At 39.0% G+C, this 18,967-nt stretch overlaps 1 protein-coding gene across 3 annotated transcripts; it reads left to right on the forward strand.

Annotated features, from left to right (window-relative positions):
* The first annotated feature begins 5,542 nt into the window (after positions 1-5,542).
* Positions 5,543-18,609, forward strand: RXYLT1 (ribitol xylosyltransferase 1). Of its 3 annotated transcripts, none has more exons than XM_080604083.1 (6): positions 5,543-6,563; positions 7,124-7,300; positions 8,273-8,375; positions 13,874-14,188; positions 16,337-16,507; positions 17,614-18,609. In XM_080604083.1, the coding sequence occupies exons 1-6, from the start codon at positions 6,419-6,421 to the stop codon at positions 18,029-18,031; spliced, it is 1,329 nt and encodes a 442-aa protein (XP_080460209.1). In that variant the 5' UTR covers positions 5,543-6,418; the 3' UTR covers positions 18,032-18,609. The 3 variants fall into 3 exon arrangements, with proteins under 3 accessions (XP_080460209.1, XP_080460210.1, XP_080460211.1); XM_080604084.1 differs by lacking the exon at positions 5,543-6,563 and adding an exon at positions 6,798-6,947; XM_080604085.1 differs by lacking the exon at positions 5,543-6,563 and adding an exon at positions 6,878-6,899.
* The last annotated feature ends 358 nt before the right edge of the window (positions 18,610-18,967 follow it).

Raw genomic sequence — 18,967 nt, forward strand, 5'->3', positions numbered from 1 at the left:
TAGGCGAGAAGGCCTTCTGCTGAATCTTCCAGTCCTCCCACACAACAGGACAGTTTGTTTCTGAGTCCTCAGTATGTTTTCTTTAAAAATAAGCTTATCATAGTGAGGCACCTTTCCACATTATGGCAGCTGCCCAGGTGATTCTGTCCAGAATCTACACAGAGGCCTACTCTCCTGAAGACCAGAGTCCTCGCTCCACTGCTTAACATTCTGTCCCTCCTCCAGCTTGTAGGTGTATGGGGTTTTACGTGGCAAGCGCTTGGTAGCAGGGTGCTGTCAGGGATGGCCTCTGTGAGAAGATTCCAGCAGCTGCTCCATGTTAGATCAAGGCCAATTTCAGTCAGCTGCAACGGGACCTACCTCTGGCCAGAGCAGTCAGTGAGTGACTCTGGTTGTGCCTCTGGGAGAGCAGATTTAAGAAAGGGAAAAAAGAACTGCTGTGTCACAGCAGCTGGGAGAGAGGAGTGGAAAAATGTGAGCAAAACAGCCCAGCAGACCCCAAGGTCAGTGTGCAGGAGGGCAAGAGGTGCTCCAGGCACGCAGCAGCAGTTCCCCTGCAGCCCACGGGTCCCACACGGAGCAGATCTCCACGCTGCAGCCCGTGGAGGAGCCCCCGGTGGAGCAGGTGGATGTGGCCTGGAGGAGGCTGCGGCCCATGGAGAGCCCCCGCAGGAGCAGGCCCCGGGCCGGAGCTGCAGCCCGTGGAGAGGAGCCCACGCAGGAGCAGGGGGTCTGGGGGGAGCTGCCGCCCGTGGGGGACCCGTGCTGGAGCAGTTTGCTCCTGGGGGATGGACCACATGTTACGGAGCCGTGTGGGAGCAGTTCCTGAAGAGCTGCTGCCTGTGGGCAGCCTCCGCAGGCTCAGTTCGGGCAGGACGGCATCCCGTGGGAGGGACCCCTCGTGGAGCAGGGGCAGAGAGTGACCGTGAAGGAGCAGCGGAGACGAAGCATTGGGGACTGACCACAGCCCCCATTGTTCCCCGTTCCCCTGCGTGGTTCAGAGGAAAGACATAGAGGAGTGTGGATGGGGGGAAGGTGTTTTTAGTTTGTTTTTAGTTTTTCACTGCTCTAATCTAGAGTAATAGGAAATAAATTATATTGATCTCCTTACACTGAGTGTGTTTTGCCCTTGACAATAACTGTTGAGTGATCTCTCTGTCCTCATCTCAACCTTTGAGCCTTTTTCATCATATTTTCTTCCCCTTTGCCTTTGAGGAGGGGGAGTGGGAGATCGGTTATGGTGGAGTTCAGCTGCCCAGCAGGGTAAAACCACCACAGTAAGCAATTCATTGCTCCAAATAATTATAAAAAGCCATTTAAAAACAACATCAACAAACTGAGCTTAAGAATAGGTTAAATTCTTCAGTACTGAAGTCACCAGACAAAGAAGGATTAAATCCCCAAATCGACAAACTTTTACCAAGCTTTGACCAGGTCAGATATGGATGCAACTTCAAAAATTCACAAAATTTGTCTGCACTTAGAGCTAACTGAAATTTCCAAACCTAAACTTAATAAAGCCTACTGGAAATCTGTGGTACCCAGCCTGTAAGCCTTCCCTGACTCCTGATAAGTCCCCAAATACAGGCATTGAATAAACTGTAGCTCATCTGAGTTGCTCAGACAGCACACACTGCTGCCCTTTGCCAAGTGCTCTGTGTTCCTATCCTTATCACTTGTGTAACTGCCATATAAATGAGGCACATACATGAATATCACAGGAGATGGTACTGATCAAGTGCCAAAAACAACCATTTGTGTCCCAGAGGGAACCACAAAGCGCAACACTAAGATTCCTTCATGACAGACTACAATGTTTGCCCTCCAGAAATTCATTTTTAAAGAAATTACAATTTCAAGTGATTTTAAAATGGCCCCACAACCATCTTAATTAACATAGAAGACTTTAAATGATCCTTTTTTCCCATATAGGTCATGTGACAGAAATTCAGAGTGACATACATCCCAATGTGATATACCAATGTAGTTTTATTTTAAAATATGGTCAAAATTCCTGTGCATATATAACTTACTTCAGTTGTTCCTATAAGAATAAATGATTTACCTTGGAATCTGTTAGATGGATGTGACCTACAAATATATTTCTTTATGCTACTAAAACAAGAATGCAGGGAGGAGATTATAATCCCTTCTATCCACAAAGCAATCATTTATACTATTCAGAAACCTTTGAGATTTATGCAAATGGAAAATGTATTGCTGTTGGTTTTATAAATATTTTAATATATTTGTCTTAGATTTGTTCTTAAAATAGTAAAAGATTGTACAAACAGTGTTTTTAAGACAGTGTACTTGGCCTATTGCAATACTAAATGAGCTATAACGCTTTTATTTGGGTGGGAACATCCAAAGAAATTTTAAAGGAACAGGGAACTGACTTTCATTATATATTAAGTTAACAAAGTATTGTATATGCAACAGTTATGGGAACAAGGGAGACCATGGTTGAAAGTGGGCATGGCAAATGCCAAACTCATTTGGGTTGTTGTCTAACCTGGTCCTGATGTAGATGTTTGTTGTGGTTTAACCCGGCAGGCAGCTCAGCACCACAGCAGCTTGCTCACTCCCCCCCGCAGTGGGATGGGGGAGACAATCAGGGGGGAAAAAAGTAAAAGCTTGTGGGTTGAAATAAAGACAGTTTATTAGGACAGAAAATGAATTATTATTATAATATATATAACATATATTAATATATTATTATAATATTATTAATAATAATAATATACAAAGCAAGTGATGCACAATGCAGTTTCTCACCACCCGCTGACCAATGCCCATCCCATATCCCCCGAGCAGCTGGCCCCTCCTGATATAATGTAAAATGTAACGAATGCAACGCAGGAAGAAAGCCTTTGGGTTTCTAAAAATGTCTCCAGATAGATACGCCTTGTATCTGAGAGAAACATAGGAGATTGGCAGTTAGGTTTGCATTTCATTAGGATGAAAGAACAAAACAAAACAAAACCTTTATTTTGACATGTCTTCAGTGCATCAGTTTCTCAGGAAGAAGCTGTTCGCATTTTAACTCAGAAACTTCGAGGCCACAGGTGGACACCTAAGAAGGTTGGTTGATCCTGCTGTACCAACAAAAGAGGTCGCCGCCCCTAATTTTTCACCACCATCAGCAGATGCTTACCATCACCTCTCTGCCAGAGGCAATCACCCCGTCGAGGTAACAGTTCAGCCAGGTAAAACAAAGTTAACCTCAGCCAGATTCTGCCTGAAAAGTGATGTTAGGGTGTACTCAGACAAAGCACAGCCAGCAGTATTTCCATTGATCTAGCACTAGGGGCTGTCATTTCTCTCACCACAAGAGACCTATCCAGAGGAAAACCTCTGCAAAGCCCAAGAACAGGTGCTGTGATCTGTGGCCAGCAGAAAGGCCTCTCTCTGGTTACATTTCTTTAATTGCCTCCTGCAGACTTTTCCCTTTCATTCAGCCTTGTACAATACAGCCTAATAGGAGACTCTGGCCTTTGCAGAAAAATAATAATAATAATTGCAATATCAGCTGCCTTCTACATTCTGCAAGTAGTACTAGTCCGCAGGGTTTCTGCAGACTTCTTAGTTAATTCTAGTAATTAACTTCTTAGTCCTTAGCAGGACTAACGGAGCAGTAATTATACCCCAAAAGCTTTCCGTAGAGATTCTGGCAATAACTGTCTTCATTCCGTGTTCTGATTAGGTGTCTAACTGATCCTTTCCTTCATTCTAGCTGTGCCCTAAAACCTTGCTCAGGTCTGCCTACTTTACATATTGATCAATATAGCTTTCTACAACTTCCCGGTGACATCTATCAATCAATTCCAACCTAACAGCAGAGACTAAGATAAAACAATTAACACTGTAGAATTTAACAACAGCATTTGTTTGAAGGGTGTAAAGGAGACAAGAGAATAATTTATTCTAAGCAGTCATGAGCGCTGGAAAAAAAAAAAAGAAAGAAAAGCAGGAAGTATTGTTTTTTACCGTAATATGTACAAAAAAAAAAAAAGTACTATTTACAGAAAAGAAAAAAAAAAGTTTACTTCTACAGCTGGTTACTCAAAATGACCTGATGTATAGCAGAATGTGTTCTGACAGGCTTCCAGCCACATTCATAATAAGCATTTTGAAACTCCAGGTTAACTTTCATTTGTTGTAATAAATTCTTGAACAGAACAGGCATTTGTTGAATGTACTTTACAGTTCCTCTGTTTTAGGAATGTACTTTACAATTCTGTTGTTTTATGATTTTTCCATGTTTCATTAGCTGCTGCTGTTGGGCTTTTTGTCCTCTCTTACACTGCAGGATGTCTGCTTCTTAGTATCATCTAGGAGATTTAAATATCTTGTTTGTGTTTGTCCAGGACATTACTGATTCTCTGTTCCTCTCTTCCAGGCTTTTGGTCTTCTACAGCATATCTGAAGTTTGCCACAGAGTACTAGGAAGTAGTATATGCTATGCCTTTGTAGGCTGCCACAGACACTCCGTATGAAGTACAGGCATCTCCTAAATTTGACATCTGCTGCATGATTTCCCGTGATTTCAGGAAACTCCATGGTTAAGGTAGTTCCTTCCAGTTTTATGTTCCTGTAAAACTTATCACTCTATAGTCACTGGACAAATCTCCTACTCTAAGATCCCTGTTCATCAGGCCTTTTGTTAACTCCACACCTCCCTGCCTCCCATATATTCTTAACATTAAATATGTTCTTAAGTCACAGCAGTTTCTATGTCATTTGAGTTTGCATTATAGGAAAGGCATCTATTTGAGTCTGTACTGAACTGGCTGGATATTTTGCACAAGTGCCAAAGCTCTTTTCATGAAATGAATACATTTTTACACTATTTATAGCTTTTTCCATCTTGTTCTGCCCATGAAATGAACAAATGCAACTTGCAAAATGTAAAATGAATTAATATAGGTAGGAAATATAAGATTAAAATTTTATGCTCATGAGTATATGCTGTTCCTTCTCACAGCTATTTTCGCTATATTTTCTGCATTTGATTTTCTTTCCAAGTGATCAAATATTGTCATCTACTCTGAGGCCACAGTCTACTACGGTTGCAATAAGACTGTTTTAAGTCCTTCTTAATTCATTTCTATTGTTCTCTTCTTCCCTTTTGTTTCTACTGTTTAGCATACTTTTATTACTGTATTCTGTTTTAAATTAAATAGTAAACTCTTTGCACAAGGGTTTCCTATGAAGTTTTGCAGCTGAGCACATGAATGCAGTCACTGATACAGTCTAGAAAACAGGCTGCAGTTAAAGTTGAAGATAGTTTATTTTAATATCAGTCACTATAGATTCCATGTCCCTGGTCTTCTCAAAGTTTGTGACTATGCCACTTCACTGTGTATTCACACAGCAGGAGGCAAGAGAAAAACTCAGTCATCATTTTGAAAGCATTTATCTGGTGTACTTTTCCAATAAAATTACAAATCACTATAGTGAAAGGAAAGTGGCCATGATGCCTAACAGGGAACAAGCCTACTGACCTTCACTTCGGCAACAGATTACCACCAGTCTTGATAAATGCATTATATGCAGGTTTTAAATGAGCAGAATTACACAGGGTTAAATTCAGGGCTAGGAGCTGGGCTAAAAAAAAATGAGTCAAGCTGACACAAACCATCAGAACAGGATATCAGAATAAAGGAATCATAGCTACCACTGTTGGTCATCAGGATACGTTTCTAGTTCTGTGAGTGTGTAGGTCATTACATTACATTTAAGACTTGGCAGTGGGCTGACTGTAAACCTGTCTCAGTAGGCCTGCTAAGACAACCGGGTACATTTTGTTTGGGAGCAAGCAGAGGTCCATTCAACAAGTTTTAGGTCAGAGTTAGAGCAAAGTTTAGTGTTTGTAAGGATAAATAAACAAACAAACAAACAAATAAATAAAAAGAAGAAAAATGCCTAGATCCAAAATAGGCTGCAAGGTTGCATTATAATCATGCTGTAGCAGTCCATGCTCAGGGTAGGTGAAGGGCACTATGCTTTGGCTATCATTAGGATCATGGTGTTAGAAAATAGCCTGGTAGTGGCTTTACAAATACTGTAGCATCTAGCTTTAGAGAACTGATACTTAGTCAAAAATTCCTTCCTTTCTCATTTTTGCCTCCTGAAGCCCTCGGGGGGAGGAGGAGAGCACACCGCAGCAGCTGTAGCGCCTCGCCTGTGGGGCAGCAGCCGCAGCCCGCAGGACTCGGCCATGGCCCGGCCTCCCCTCCTGAGGAACGGGGCGAGAAGATGGTGCCGGGACTCCTCAGGGCTGCCTGCTGAGTCCGATGGCGGGGGCCGCCTCTAAATCTCTTCGCCAGGGGACGCAGCCCGGTGCCCGGCAGCGGGCGGCCCGGAGCCGCGGCCGCAGCCCCTCCCGCCGCGCCCTCCGCCCGCGCCGGGCGGGATGCGGGGCGCTCGCAAGCGGCTGTGCTCCGCCTTGCTCCTCGCCTACGGCCTCTTCTCCCTCTACGCGGCCTACACCGTCTTCCTCCGGCCCCGCCGCCCGGCCGCCCTCCGCCCGCCGCACAAGGACCGCCGCGGCCCGCGAGGTGAGAGCGGCGGCCGCCCCCCGCAGCCGCTCCGAGCCGCCCGCCGTGGGCCTGCCCGGCACCAGCGGCACGGCCGCGGGGCCGGCACCGCTCCGACGGGGCCTGGCGGAGCCCGACGGGCCCGGCCGGGGGAGCCCGGGCAGCGCCGGGGGCTGAGCGGAGATCGGGGCCTAACAGCCCCCCCCGGGCCTGCGCTGGCGGCCGCCATTTTGTCGGTGCCCCGGCCGGGCAGGGCGCCACCTTGGGAAGGGAAGGGAAGGGAAACCTGAAACCTGAACCTATCTGGGAAGGACATGTCCCAGTTTTGCCTTTAGACCCCTGTCTATAAAGCAGTTTGTACACTTCCTAATGAAGATCACATATCATTTGTTTTTCTGCTTGTCGGTTGGTTCATTTAGCGTGTATAGAGCTATGTCATTGACATAATTTAATCTATTTTTCATATGAGCTATGTTATACTAAGAGAATATTTGAAATTCAGTACTGACCAGAAAAATTGTAAATATTCTAAATTTGTAAGCGTAGAGTTTTTATATAAATTCTCTTTTTGTATTTCCTAGATATAGATCATGTTTCTTTGGGAAACGAAGAGTGGAATCCCTGGGAAGCCGATGAGAAAAATGAACAGATTGCTTCTCAACAGAGATACGAAAATAATATTAAGATGATAAAAAATGCAAGATCTCACCTAGAACAAACCAATCTTAGAGTGCAGATTTGGGGAAAAGCAGCAATTGGTAAGCAGATGTAATCTAGGCCTACAAATCACAACTCTTCTGATAAATCATTTTGCCTTTTTCTTCTTTAGTTGACTCATATGTATATGATTAAAATAATGCGGATATCTATAAATGAAAAGTATTAAGGAAGTAGAAGCTGTTACTCAAAAATATGTTAATACCAACATAAGAATAGTTAGATACCAGTTTCTTTGTATCAGTTCTTTTGGGAGCTGTTTTTCATTTCTATCAAGGGAAAGTCACATAAATGGCAAAGAAACACGGTTACTTTTTAAAGCCAGTCTAGTTTACAATGCAACACATAACCAGGCATCTTATTTGGTTAAAACAGAATAATTGTCTCATATGTACTTTATGAACTAAAGCATTGTACAGTGAGAAATAAGGCATTCTGTGTACTGTACTAGTATAACCACTGATGAAGTTGAAAAATGTTCTGTTGTAGAAGACAATGAGAGACCTCTCTACATAAACTGGGGGCCAAGGTCCTCTTAAGATTTTTAGCTACTGCTGAAGACATCTCGTTGTTTGTATTACAGCTTTTTTAGAAATGCAAAATTTCCAGTTTAAGTTGAACTTTTATGTAGTGTTGCAGAACACATTGGTATTCTGTCATAAAATTTGGTGTATTTCACTATAGCTTAAGAAAAGTATGGTTGTCCTTAAAATGGAGATTAATATTTGTTAATTTTTACGTGTTAACTGTACCAGAAAGAGATGCTAGCAGAAGTGATAGTGTGGTATATCTTCATCTACTGATATTTTGACAGCTGAAGAATCTTTTCAAATGCCTTGATGTTTGAAAAATTCATCTTAATTACTAAGTCGTATAGAAGTTGGGGGGGCAATGTCTGTATTATATAGGAAGCTTTGACATTTCTTATGCAATTTTTTTTGTTTTGTTGGTAGTGTAGAGTAGGCAAAATATGTGCATTCAAATTGACCATCATATTTTCATCATTTATGTAGGTCTTTACCTTTGGCAACATATTTTTGAAGGACATCTTGAGCCAGCTGATGTGACTGCACCATGGAGAGAAGGAAGCCAAAAGGCAGGAAAAACATACTTCAGGTACTAGCTTTGTGAAGTTGACTTTACATGTGCTAAATTTAGCTTTCCAACGCATAGTTTGTTAAAGAGCATGATAAGATGCACCGATGCATTATTTTGTCTATCAGAGTTGCAAGTATTTTAATACCAGTTGCAAATGCTTTAATCTTGTAGTGTTTTGATAACAGAGAAGTATGCACACAACTTCTCCTTTAATATTATCACAAGAAATGGTTACATTAATGGAAAAACATACTTGATAAAAACAGCAAATTTTAGTGCAAACACATTGCCATTAAAAATCAAAAGCTATGAAGCAGTTCCATCAGCTATTTTGCAAAGATCTGTGTCAAATACTGTGTCTGTGTCAAGAACTGTGAAAAGAATCACAATACTGCAAAGAAGGGCAGCCAAAGGGTCTCATAAGTAGGGAGAAAACAGCCCTGAGAAAAGGCTAAGAACTGGGACTTTGGGTTGGTAGTTGACTGAAAGAAGCTGAAAAGAGTTGTGAGGTAAGAAAATTTCTCCTGCTATTTGGTTTATATTGTATTTAGGGAAAAGGGACTTTACTCATTCATTCATAAACCGGATTGTATCAGAAACACAATTTGTTTCTATTTATAACAAAAACAACCTTCTAGACCTACCAATCTGGTTAACCACTTGATTTGCAAAGAGAAATTTTATTTGTAAAGGAAGATGTTTAAAGGAAACAAAACATGGTTTGGTTTAAAAATAGATTTTGATCCGTGATCATGCATATTTTAAGGCTGTAGTCAAGCATTTAATATTTTTTAGTGAATTATATGAAACTTTTCTCTAAGGTCCTATTCAATGCCATTTTTGAAGGTTTACTCTAAAGATACGTGAAAGCTGAAGGATTTTTCATCTATTTGGCCAGTTTGCCAGTCTGCCATAGTAGCTTGCCTACAACATTTAGTCACTGGCACAAGGACCCATCTCTTAAAAAGTTTTCTTTTCAAAGCATAAATGACACACTAGAGTGAATTTAACTTTTGAAAAATGTTTTGCTTCAGAAAGGTGTTTTTTCTTCACACAATAAGACAAGGGGTAAACATGATTGTGAATTGAAAGCTTTTATTAAGTGACCACAAAAGTTTTTATCACTCTGAATTGTTTTTCAGTTTATCTGACCACGTACATGGTACAGGTTGTAGAATTTCTTCAGTAGTACCAACATCCAGTTTATAAGTATTTAAAAAGTCTTCTAGGAGGATGTGTAGGTGTGATTTAAACACAGCAATTCTCAAAAAGTCAATCTTATATCAGAGGAAATACATGAAATCACACTTTTTTTTTATAGCTGTTTTCCTTGTCTGCAGATATGCTCTAATACTACAAGATTATGGAATCAACTATGAATGGTGCTACTGCACCCTTAGTAATCTCCTTGATGGAGATCATGATCAAGAGATCTTTCCATTTGCAGACTCAGAGAAAGAATATGACAATACCTTTTTTCAGTAGGGAGCAATGCGTGTAGTGTTTTCTTGTTGGGAAGAGACTTTTTTTTTTCCTAGATATGAAGTCTCAAAACCAATATAAATCATTGACATTCTATCATATACATTGTCTTCTTGGTATGCACACAAGGATATTTTTCAAGACCTTGCCTTTCGTGTTAAGAAATAATTTGCTGCATGTAACTGAGACCATCACTTGACTGATTATGGATATTTTCTCTCTGGTCTGCCTGTTTCAGATGAATAATAACCTCACATGGTTCCTGTGTGTGTGTGCATCTTCCAAAGAAAGACTTACATATTAGCATATAAATATCTTCTTGTTATATTTAGAGGAGTTGGAGATAATAGCCTTTATTTTAACTTCAACTTGAACATTAAATCCTATGAAAACACAAAGTTTATATCAGGTACCAATATAGTAGCAGTTAATATTTGACAGGCTAGTAAGAACTTCTTATGAAAATTACAGAAAATATGTAAATATAACTGTGATTTTAACGATTGGGATTCTGAAATGAAATAGCTGAAGTTCTACATTTTAGTCAAATTGGAAATGATAATCTGTAGCTTTTTGTGAGGACAAATTAGTATGATTTTGGCTGCTCACTCGTAAAAATATTTTCTGGAATTGTTGACTTCTTTATTGTCTGGCTGAGGTAAATTATCTCCATTTGATTACTAGATGAGGCTAGAGGGAGCTAGCGGAGGTGACATTTGGAGAATATGTGCTGCTGTGCAGTTTTGTGGTAAGTCTAATGATTGTTAAAACATAGAGCTCCCATGAAGGTTTTTAAAGAACATCAAATCTGAAGACACAGAAATGCCAAAATAGCACTTGAACACACTTGCATGAATAAGCCCAATGCACACTTTTATGGTGGAGAATGCACGTTTTGGTGGCTTTAAGTTTTTACTCTAGAAGTTGCCTAAGGGATACTGAAAGTGTCAACTTCTACATGAGCTTCAGGGACATATACATAAAAACAGAGGTGAAGAAGGAGCCGCTGAGCTGTGAATTTTAGTGATGTGTTGGCATATTCCTCCAAGAAGCAGGAAAAGAGCTTCCTTGGCGTGAAGCGATTCACATCCTTCTCTCTCTTGTCGTCCAGCAGGATATTTGTAGAGAATAAAGTGTCAAACTTAGCATTAAGTAAAAGCATTCCTAAATTTTTGTTCCATTGAGAGTCACAACCCTCTTTATTTTAGCATTCAGAGCTGCTTTTCTCCGTTCCCTGATAGACTTGGTTGTTCAACAGTTTTCTTCTGCCCCATTCTCCTGTACTCTTTATGCAAACCGCAGCCATGCAGTGCAGGTACCTGAATGAAAGCGTGTTGGTCAACAAAACTAACAAGGAAAGACTTCTTTACCTGCCATATGATTTCCCAAATGGTAGCTTGTGGCAATTTAGATTCCTTAATAGCCTTCGTTGAATTTTTTTTGAAAATCCAAATACGCTATTTCTACTGGATTCCCTTTATCTGTATTCTTCCTGACACACTCACGGATCTCCATTGGATTAGTTAGACAGGCTCTATAGGAGCTATGTTTACAGCAGTGTTTATCTGTGTGTGCGATCAGTGATCTTACCTTCTGATAAGATCCAGTGATCTTACTCTTTATTATAGGTTCTTCCGGAGAGGGAAGTCATACTGCCTGCTCTGTAGCTCCTGGAGTCCTCTCCAGATGTTTTTGTAGGAGTGATGCTGAGAAACCTGCTTTTTGTTAGGCATGGTGTCTCTTCCTAATGACTGCTATGCATACTTTTGCCAAGCAGTTCTGCAATTTCATGTTTGAGTTTCTTCAGAACTCTCAAGTGAAAACCATCCAGGTTCAAGTTCTTCATCTGATGTAATATTTCATGTGTTTGTTTACCTTTGTATTTCTTGCTTCAGATAATATCGGTGTGGGAATCTTCTCTGCTGTGGCTTTGTCATCCCTGAGTATCATTTTCAAACCATTACCATAAGTGTTCCCACCAGTTCTGTAGTTGCCTTTTTGATATATTTTTCATATATTTTGTTTTTCATATATTTAAAGAACCTTCACCAGTCAGCCTGAACAAACTTTTACAAGGTGCTCTTCAAATTGCTGTTTAGCCTTCATCTTCTGTTCACATTTCATCTGCAGTATTTTATGAGCTTTGCTGTCCTGCTTGTTTGGGCTAGTTTTTTATTGTTTTCCGTGGTGGCCTTTACCTTTTGACAGTCTTCCTAACTTTTCTATTAATTCTATTAATTTATTGAGTAAAAAATGTCATCTCCATGTATCACCAGAGATAGTCTGTATGTGAATAGTGAGACTCTCCTAGTGCTACTGCATGTCTTCATTTTGTAACTTCTGTAATCTCCCTTACATTTCGCAGTCATTATTGTATTCTGACTGGGAGTTAATACCACAACCTTAGTACCATGTTTTTTTACTACAGTATCGGATTTTCATAGTGTTCCCCCTCCAGTACAGTTTCATGCTGCTAAACTTCACGTTTTCATACACACAGACCATTGCTTCCCCCCCTCTTCATCCTGTTACTCCTGTAAAGTTCGTAGCCTTACAGCACTGTGTCCATAGACAGAACTCATTTCCCCCAGGTCTCTTTTACAAGGTGGTCATTGAGGCAACTTCATATCCTTCTCACTATTGTAGGCATTTTGATGTTCCGTCTTGTGAATCTCAGTGATGAGGATGTCACTGTCCTTGTGCCCTACAAAGTCTTTTGTCACTGTATGTTTGGATTTAAGTATTGGCCTGTGAAAATCTGTGAAAAGTCTTAATTCCAAGTCATGTGTCTCCTGAATCTTGGCTCCAAGATGTGCCGCTCCCACTGAGGCAGCCCCATGACAGCCTAACTGAGGTTTAGAATATGCTTGCCGAAGGCCAGTCTGTTTCAGGTATCCTCACTGGAGTAGTTTTTATGGCTTTTGATGTGAATTTTTTTCTTCTCACAAAACACATTTGAACTGAAACTAGCAGTCCGTCTCAGCATTTCATGCTCATTCTCAATTAATTAAAATTCGCTTATTCTAAATTAAGTACAAGTGGTAGTTGAAAAAAAATGTAGTAATGCTGAAGACCTAGAAAAGTAAACACTTCATTGATTCCTGAGGGAAAAAAAATAGTTTTTTTTTTTTTTTTCTCCTCCACTCTTTCCCAAGGTGTGTAATCACTAATGCTTTGAGTTCAGTCAACGGTCAGTTAAAACAGCAGTTAACTGAAGAGCAAGAGCTGGCAAACACTGGTTTGCTTAGTGGCAGTTCATAAAAGCTGTTTATGTACTTGTACTTCAGATACTTGTAAATTATCAGTGATGTACTGATTTTACTACGGTTGAAATTCCTTTGTTAAATATATTGTGATAGATCGCAACGTGCAATTGTATACCTAAAAATGTCTGTGCTACAAAACTTGTATCAAAGCCTGAAATTTGACCTGGGTCATACAAGCATCTTAAGTTTACCTTTAGGTACCTACCTCTCATGTTACAGATTTTACTGAATATCAGATGATGCCATCTCTTGTTTAGTCTAACCTTAGCATGACCAAAATTTCAGAGAAAAATAAAACACCAGACCAGCCAAGTGTTCCTCATTTAGACACCTTTTTAGTAGACTCTTATAAATTTGGGGGAGATCATCTCTTCTTGTTCTAATGCAGTATTAATTGGTTATTACTGGCGTGAATAAAAAGTTTGACCTTAAGCGATCATCAAAGCAGGTTTGTTTTTTTTTAGGTTGATTAGTTTACCAACATTTGTATGTTTCAACATGATAGTATTTCTGATTTATTGACAAAATACCTTATTTACATTTAAGTCTAATTCTTCTTTTTTCCTGAATAAAGCTGAAGGCAACTTTATTTCTGTGTTATAGCTGTATTTAACAACAGAAACGGTTACAGTTGCATAGGTACTTCACAGCATATTGCATTTAGTTTATTGAAGAAAAATATCTCTGGAGTGTTGTAAGGATGTGCAGAGGATTAAGGTCAATAGTTTGTCTTAAGGTTGTTTACTGTTTGTTTTTTGGTTTTCACAGCTTCATCACTGGTCCGTCTGTAGTTCCTGGCTACTTCTCAGTTGAAGCTGAAAATGTTGTGCTAGTTCTGAATGGAAGAGAAAAAGCAAAGATCACTTACGCCACTCAGTGGTTGCATTACGCGCAAACGTTAATCCAGACTCACAAGATACAGCATGTAGCTGTTGTGCTGCTTGGAAATGAGCAGTGCAACAATGAATGGATTCAACCATACCTGAAAAGACACGGAGGATTTGTAAATCTGCTCTTTGTAACATATGACTATGCATTGGTAAATGAAGAAGATATTTTCCAGTGGCCTTTAGGAGTAGCTACGTAAGTGCTGTAGACAAAAATTACAATTGAAACTTAATTGTTATATGTGAGGTATGGAAAATACATCTGCATGTTACTGCTGGTTCTCAAAACGATTAAGTAAATTGTAGAACTTGGTCCTAGTAATGTTTTTCTAAATGAAGCAGTAGAATCTTTGGAAATTACATTTCACAATTGAAATAATAACATAGAAAAAGAAGGCTAGGATTTAGAGAGCTTAAAAAAAAAGGAACCTGCGTCTAGTGGGGTTTTCGGTTTGATTATTTCTTCTTCAGTAGATTTGCTCTTGAGATTTATTGTAACTGCTGATGTAATATGTGCATGAGGCTTTAAAAAGTATTTATGTAAAAAGGTTCCAACTACTGCTTGTTTAGGACAGGGAAGCCTTGGTACTGGCAGTACTTGTTTTAACCCCTGCTTTGGCTCTCAAAAGGAAATTGGATGCCTCCCATTTGGGATTAGTACACGCCAGTATCACAGTAGCATAAACTGGCTTAACTGCTTACTCACAAAACCTTTTTGTTATATTTAGTGCTCAGACTGTTTATGTGGAGTAGGTACCTGTTTGGTTCAGTTAGATGCATTCCTTCCTTGTTTACTCCATATTAACAGAGTTAATACAGTTTTGGCTACTTACTATGGTAATACAAGAAGAAAAGAATTTGGGATTATTTTCAAAGCTTGTGTTGTATTTGAATTTAGTATCCTGTAGTCTGCAGTCTGCAAATTGTATGGAGTTTTATACATAGTTGAACGTGCTCGCAGTGCCATTGAAATATACTAAATCTGAATTCTTGATAGTGTCAGAGAATTGATGGTGTTCTCTCCAGTTGAGTGGGATTTCATAAGCAAAAAGAAGTCGAGTTTTGAGATGCCAAGATAAAGAGGATAGAGAAGAAAAAGGAACAACAGTTAGAGTAGTAAACTCAGGTGCAAAGCTGGATGGGGTAAGATAGATCAGGTATCAGAATGGGGCTATGTCCTTTGTACACGAACAGTTGCAAAAATTGTTAAAATTATGCAAATGGGCCAAATTTTCCAAGGGAAGAGGGAAAAGAAAGATGTAGGATGCTGCAAAAATATTTGGAATGAAAAAAAACGGTTCTCTTAGAGTAGGTAAATTAACATTCCTCAGGTAGAAGAACTAGGAAACAGCTGTTCATTAAAAATATGGGATGGTCAGGAAAGTGAGTATGCGTTCAGAACTATTAATGACAATTAAGAAATCACTGTGAAATAAAAAAGAGAACACCTCTGAAAACAATAAAGAGTTGGTATCAGGGTGTATTTTTTCTTCCAAAAAAAAGAAATAACAGGGAAGTAAAGAACAGTGATCCCTCTAAAATAATGACATTGGAAGGAATCTCTATCTTAATTTGAGAATGTTAAGGAGCAGAAAAAAAGGACTTTTTACCATTCATCTGTTCCAAAAATATAAAATAAAACTAACTTTATTTAATGAAAAAGTTAGTGCCAACCCTTCTGCTGAAGCAGTTTTTCACTAGCTGACCAAAATTCCTGACATAAGATTTGAAAAATCAGTCAAAAAAAAAAAAAAAACAACTTGACATAATGAAAATGTGTCTAAAAAGATAACGTATAACTCACATTGGATCCCAGGATTTCGTTTTGTTGAGTCCTAAACGCAAAGTTGAATAGCTTGTACAGCAAGCTGTTTAGTAGCCGAAGATTAATGAATGCAACCAGGTCACCGTGACATTTTTCCTTTGAGAGGTTGCCACTGTACTTTCAGCTGATGAACATGCCCAGAGATTCAGGTAACTGAGACTTCAACTCCATAATTGCCATTGTTCTGGCCTTTTCAGTCAAAACTAGTGGTTGCATCCAGAACAGAGGGTTTCAGAAAAGGGTGTCTCTGAAGGATGTTTGTAGCATGCTTAAGTAATTTCTTTGATGTCAAGACAGGACAGAAGTCTTCAGAGACATCGAGAAGAGAGTGTTTGGGACAGAGGGAATGAAGACCAACTTTTAGGACAGGACTTGCACTGGTTTGCTTATAGATACAGATTGGTAACAAACAGGTGTTTTTAGTCTTAGAATCTTCTATGGTAAACATGAAATAGTGCAAAATGTATTTTCTCTTGACATAAAACATGCCATTATTGAATGTGTACATTGTTTTTACAGCTACAGAAATTTTCCGGTTGTAGAACCCAGCTGGTCAATGCTACACGATCCAAGGTCGTATCTATGTAATTTCCTAGGAACAGTTTATAAGAACTCTTCGAGGGAAACTCTAATGGAAATACTGAAGCAGGATGGACTTGATAAGCTTTGCTGGATTGCAGCCAGAGAACAGTAAGACTCTGATTTACTTCATGAAAATACTCTGACATTTTTGCTTAGTTCATTCATTATTAACAATCCTTTCTTGAATTTTAAGAAACAGTGCAATTAAAGGTAACCAGTCATAATTAAAAGTAATAATAATAAAGAGAGAGAACATTGTCAGGATTCTTTGTATAAGGCTTCATATCATTACAACCTTTCTGCTGAAATATTTTAAATAAAGAATATTTTAAAATACCTAGAAAAATCGATGTATACTGCATAGGAAGAACATCTCTTTTTTTTTTCCTTACATATATTTGATTACGATAGGAGAAGAAATACTTGTCTTGCACCTTGTATGTCTTAATATCTTACTAGAAGAAAAAGGCAGCTATATTTTGTGTTCCATGCAAGGGTGATTTAATCTGAACAATACTGCTCTTTTTTGCTCCAAATAGGTAGAGCAGATGTCTTGAGTAACAGGAATAGGGTTCTGATAGTTTTTCTTAATTTTGCCAAGCAACACCTGTAAAATGATTGATAGTAGGCACAGCAGTGCCTAGGAAAACTTCTGCTACCCTGATGAAGAGCCTCAGGAGATGAATAGTGTCTGTGGCATAAACCCTTACCTCACAGACATTCTGAGGCACTCCAGGCAGACTGACAGTTAACAGACTGTTTACATCCTTCTGCTCTAGCATGTAAAAAAGCAAGCCTCTACTGATTTGAGGTATTTAAGACCAAAAAAAATTCATTGGGAAGTTCATCAAGTGTTTCCCTGTATGTCTACTGTGAAGTAAATTGACATATGCATCATCCGAGTCACGCATAATATGTAAAACAGAGTTTCAGTTTGCTTCTTACAGTTCTAAATATTAATAATTTCCTAAAAGGACTTTACCTAAATTGTGTTGCAATCTGTTTTTAAGTGACATTTTCAATAAAATTTTTAGAAGACTCTTTTAAGTATAGTTAAGTAAAAAGTAAAAGCCTATTAATTGTATGTATAATAGGAATTTTTTACATTCACAACACTTCTGATTTTATAAATAACTGAAATGAAAGCATATCTCTACTTTTCATTGTAATGAGCATGGGAAAAATATTAATGTTCAACCCCTTTACTTTCCTAGGTGGCAGCCTCAAGAAACAAATGAAAGTTTCAAAAACTATCAGGATGCCTTGCTGCAGAGTGATCTGACGTTGTGCCCAGTGGGAATAAATACAGAATGCTATAGGATTTACGAAGCTTGTTCATATGGATCCCTGCCTGTTATAGAAGATGTAATGACACCTGGTGATTGCGGAAATTCATCAATGTACCACAGTGCTCCATTACAATTATTAAAAACCATGGGGGCTCCATTTATCTTTATTAAAAACTGGAAAGAGCTTCCTGCTGTTCTAGAAAAAGAAAAAAAAATGAGCTTACAAGAAAAGATTCAAAGGAGAAAAAAGCTTATAGAGTGGTATCAAAACTTCAAAGCATGGATGAGACAGAAATTCGTTAATACTTTGGAAAATTCATTTCTGCCCAGTGATAAAGGATAAAATTCCCTTTTGAAAATCTAGAATAGATTGAAAGCTTAATTTCCATTAACCTTCTGAGGAAGCTTTTATTCAAAAAAAGAAACCTCACAAGGCAGGTGCATTCCTTTTGAAGTCAACAGAGTTGGGCTAGCTTAGCCCGGAGCTATGTTTGGCCCTCCATCCGTAACAATTTCCAGAGAGAATGTTAATGTAGAGGGATGGTAGCCTGTAAGGGTGGCAGCAATTGTGTGTCTATTTTTACAATTTCTGTGCTGATGTGTAACGTGGTAAATTTCTTTAGGAAAATATCTTTGAGCATGTCAACTTGTTAAAAATCCAACGTGAGAACAACATTTGTTTTTGAGGAAAAGATAAGAAGGAAAGCTGTGTTGAACAGAATAATGTATTACGAATGCTGAAAAAAAACGTATTGTTATAACAAAATTACCAGGTTTAGCACAATCAGTAAGGTATCTCCTGGTAAGCGTTGGTTTTGAAAATGTGAACTGTTTACTTGATTGACATGTTTCATTTCCAGGAAAGTGGTCATAAAGCTCATTAAACACTGTGGAATAAAAATGTATATTTCAAGGTAAAAACAGAGAACTCTTTCTTTGAAATATTACCTCGCAGTGTATTTCCCCTTTAATTTCAGATATCAAAATGTCTTTCATTTCCGTGTAGTTTTAGGACATACCTTTCCGAAGCTCTGCTGAGGGAGCACTCATTACCTGCAGTTACAGCTGCGCGTCCTGAACACTTGGCCTTCAACATGAACGTGCACGTGGCTTATCTGATTTCTAAAACTCTGCTGAAACCTATCGGCTCCAAAAGATGACAGAAATGCAATATCGCATGTTTATGACAGTTTTCATTAAACGTAGTGAAAGGGATCTGTTATTGTTCTTGTACATGAGAAATGAGTACATGCTATTATCTCCTGTGTGTTTGGCTGAG

This window comes from Anser brachyrhynchus (assembly GCF_964034855.1).
Source record: "Anser brachyrhynchus genome assembly, chromosome: 1".
NCBI lineage: Eukaryota > Metazoa > Chordata > Aves > Anseriformes > Anatidae > Anser > Anser brachyrhynchus.

Coding starts and splice junctions, on each gene's coding strand:
- RXYLT1 (XM_080604083.1), top strand. CDS start 6,419: ATGCGGGGCGCTCGCAAGCGGCTGTGCTCCGCCTTGCTCCTCGCCTAC. Junction 7,301..8,272: donor TTGGGGAAAAGCAGCAATTG/GTAAGCAGATGT, acceptor TCATTTATGTAG/GTCTTTACCTTTGGCAACAT. Junction 16,508..17,613: donor TGGATTGCAGCCAGAGAACA/GTAAGACTCTGA, acceptor TTACTTTCCTAG/GTGGCAGCCTCAAGAAACAA.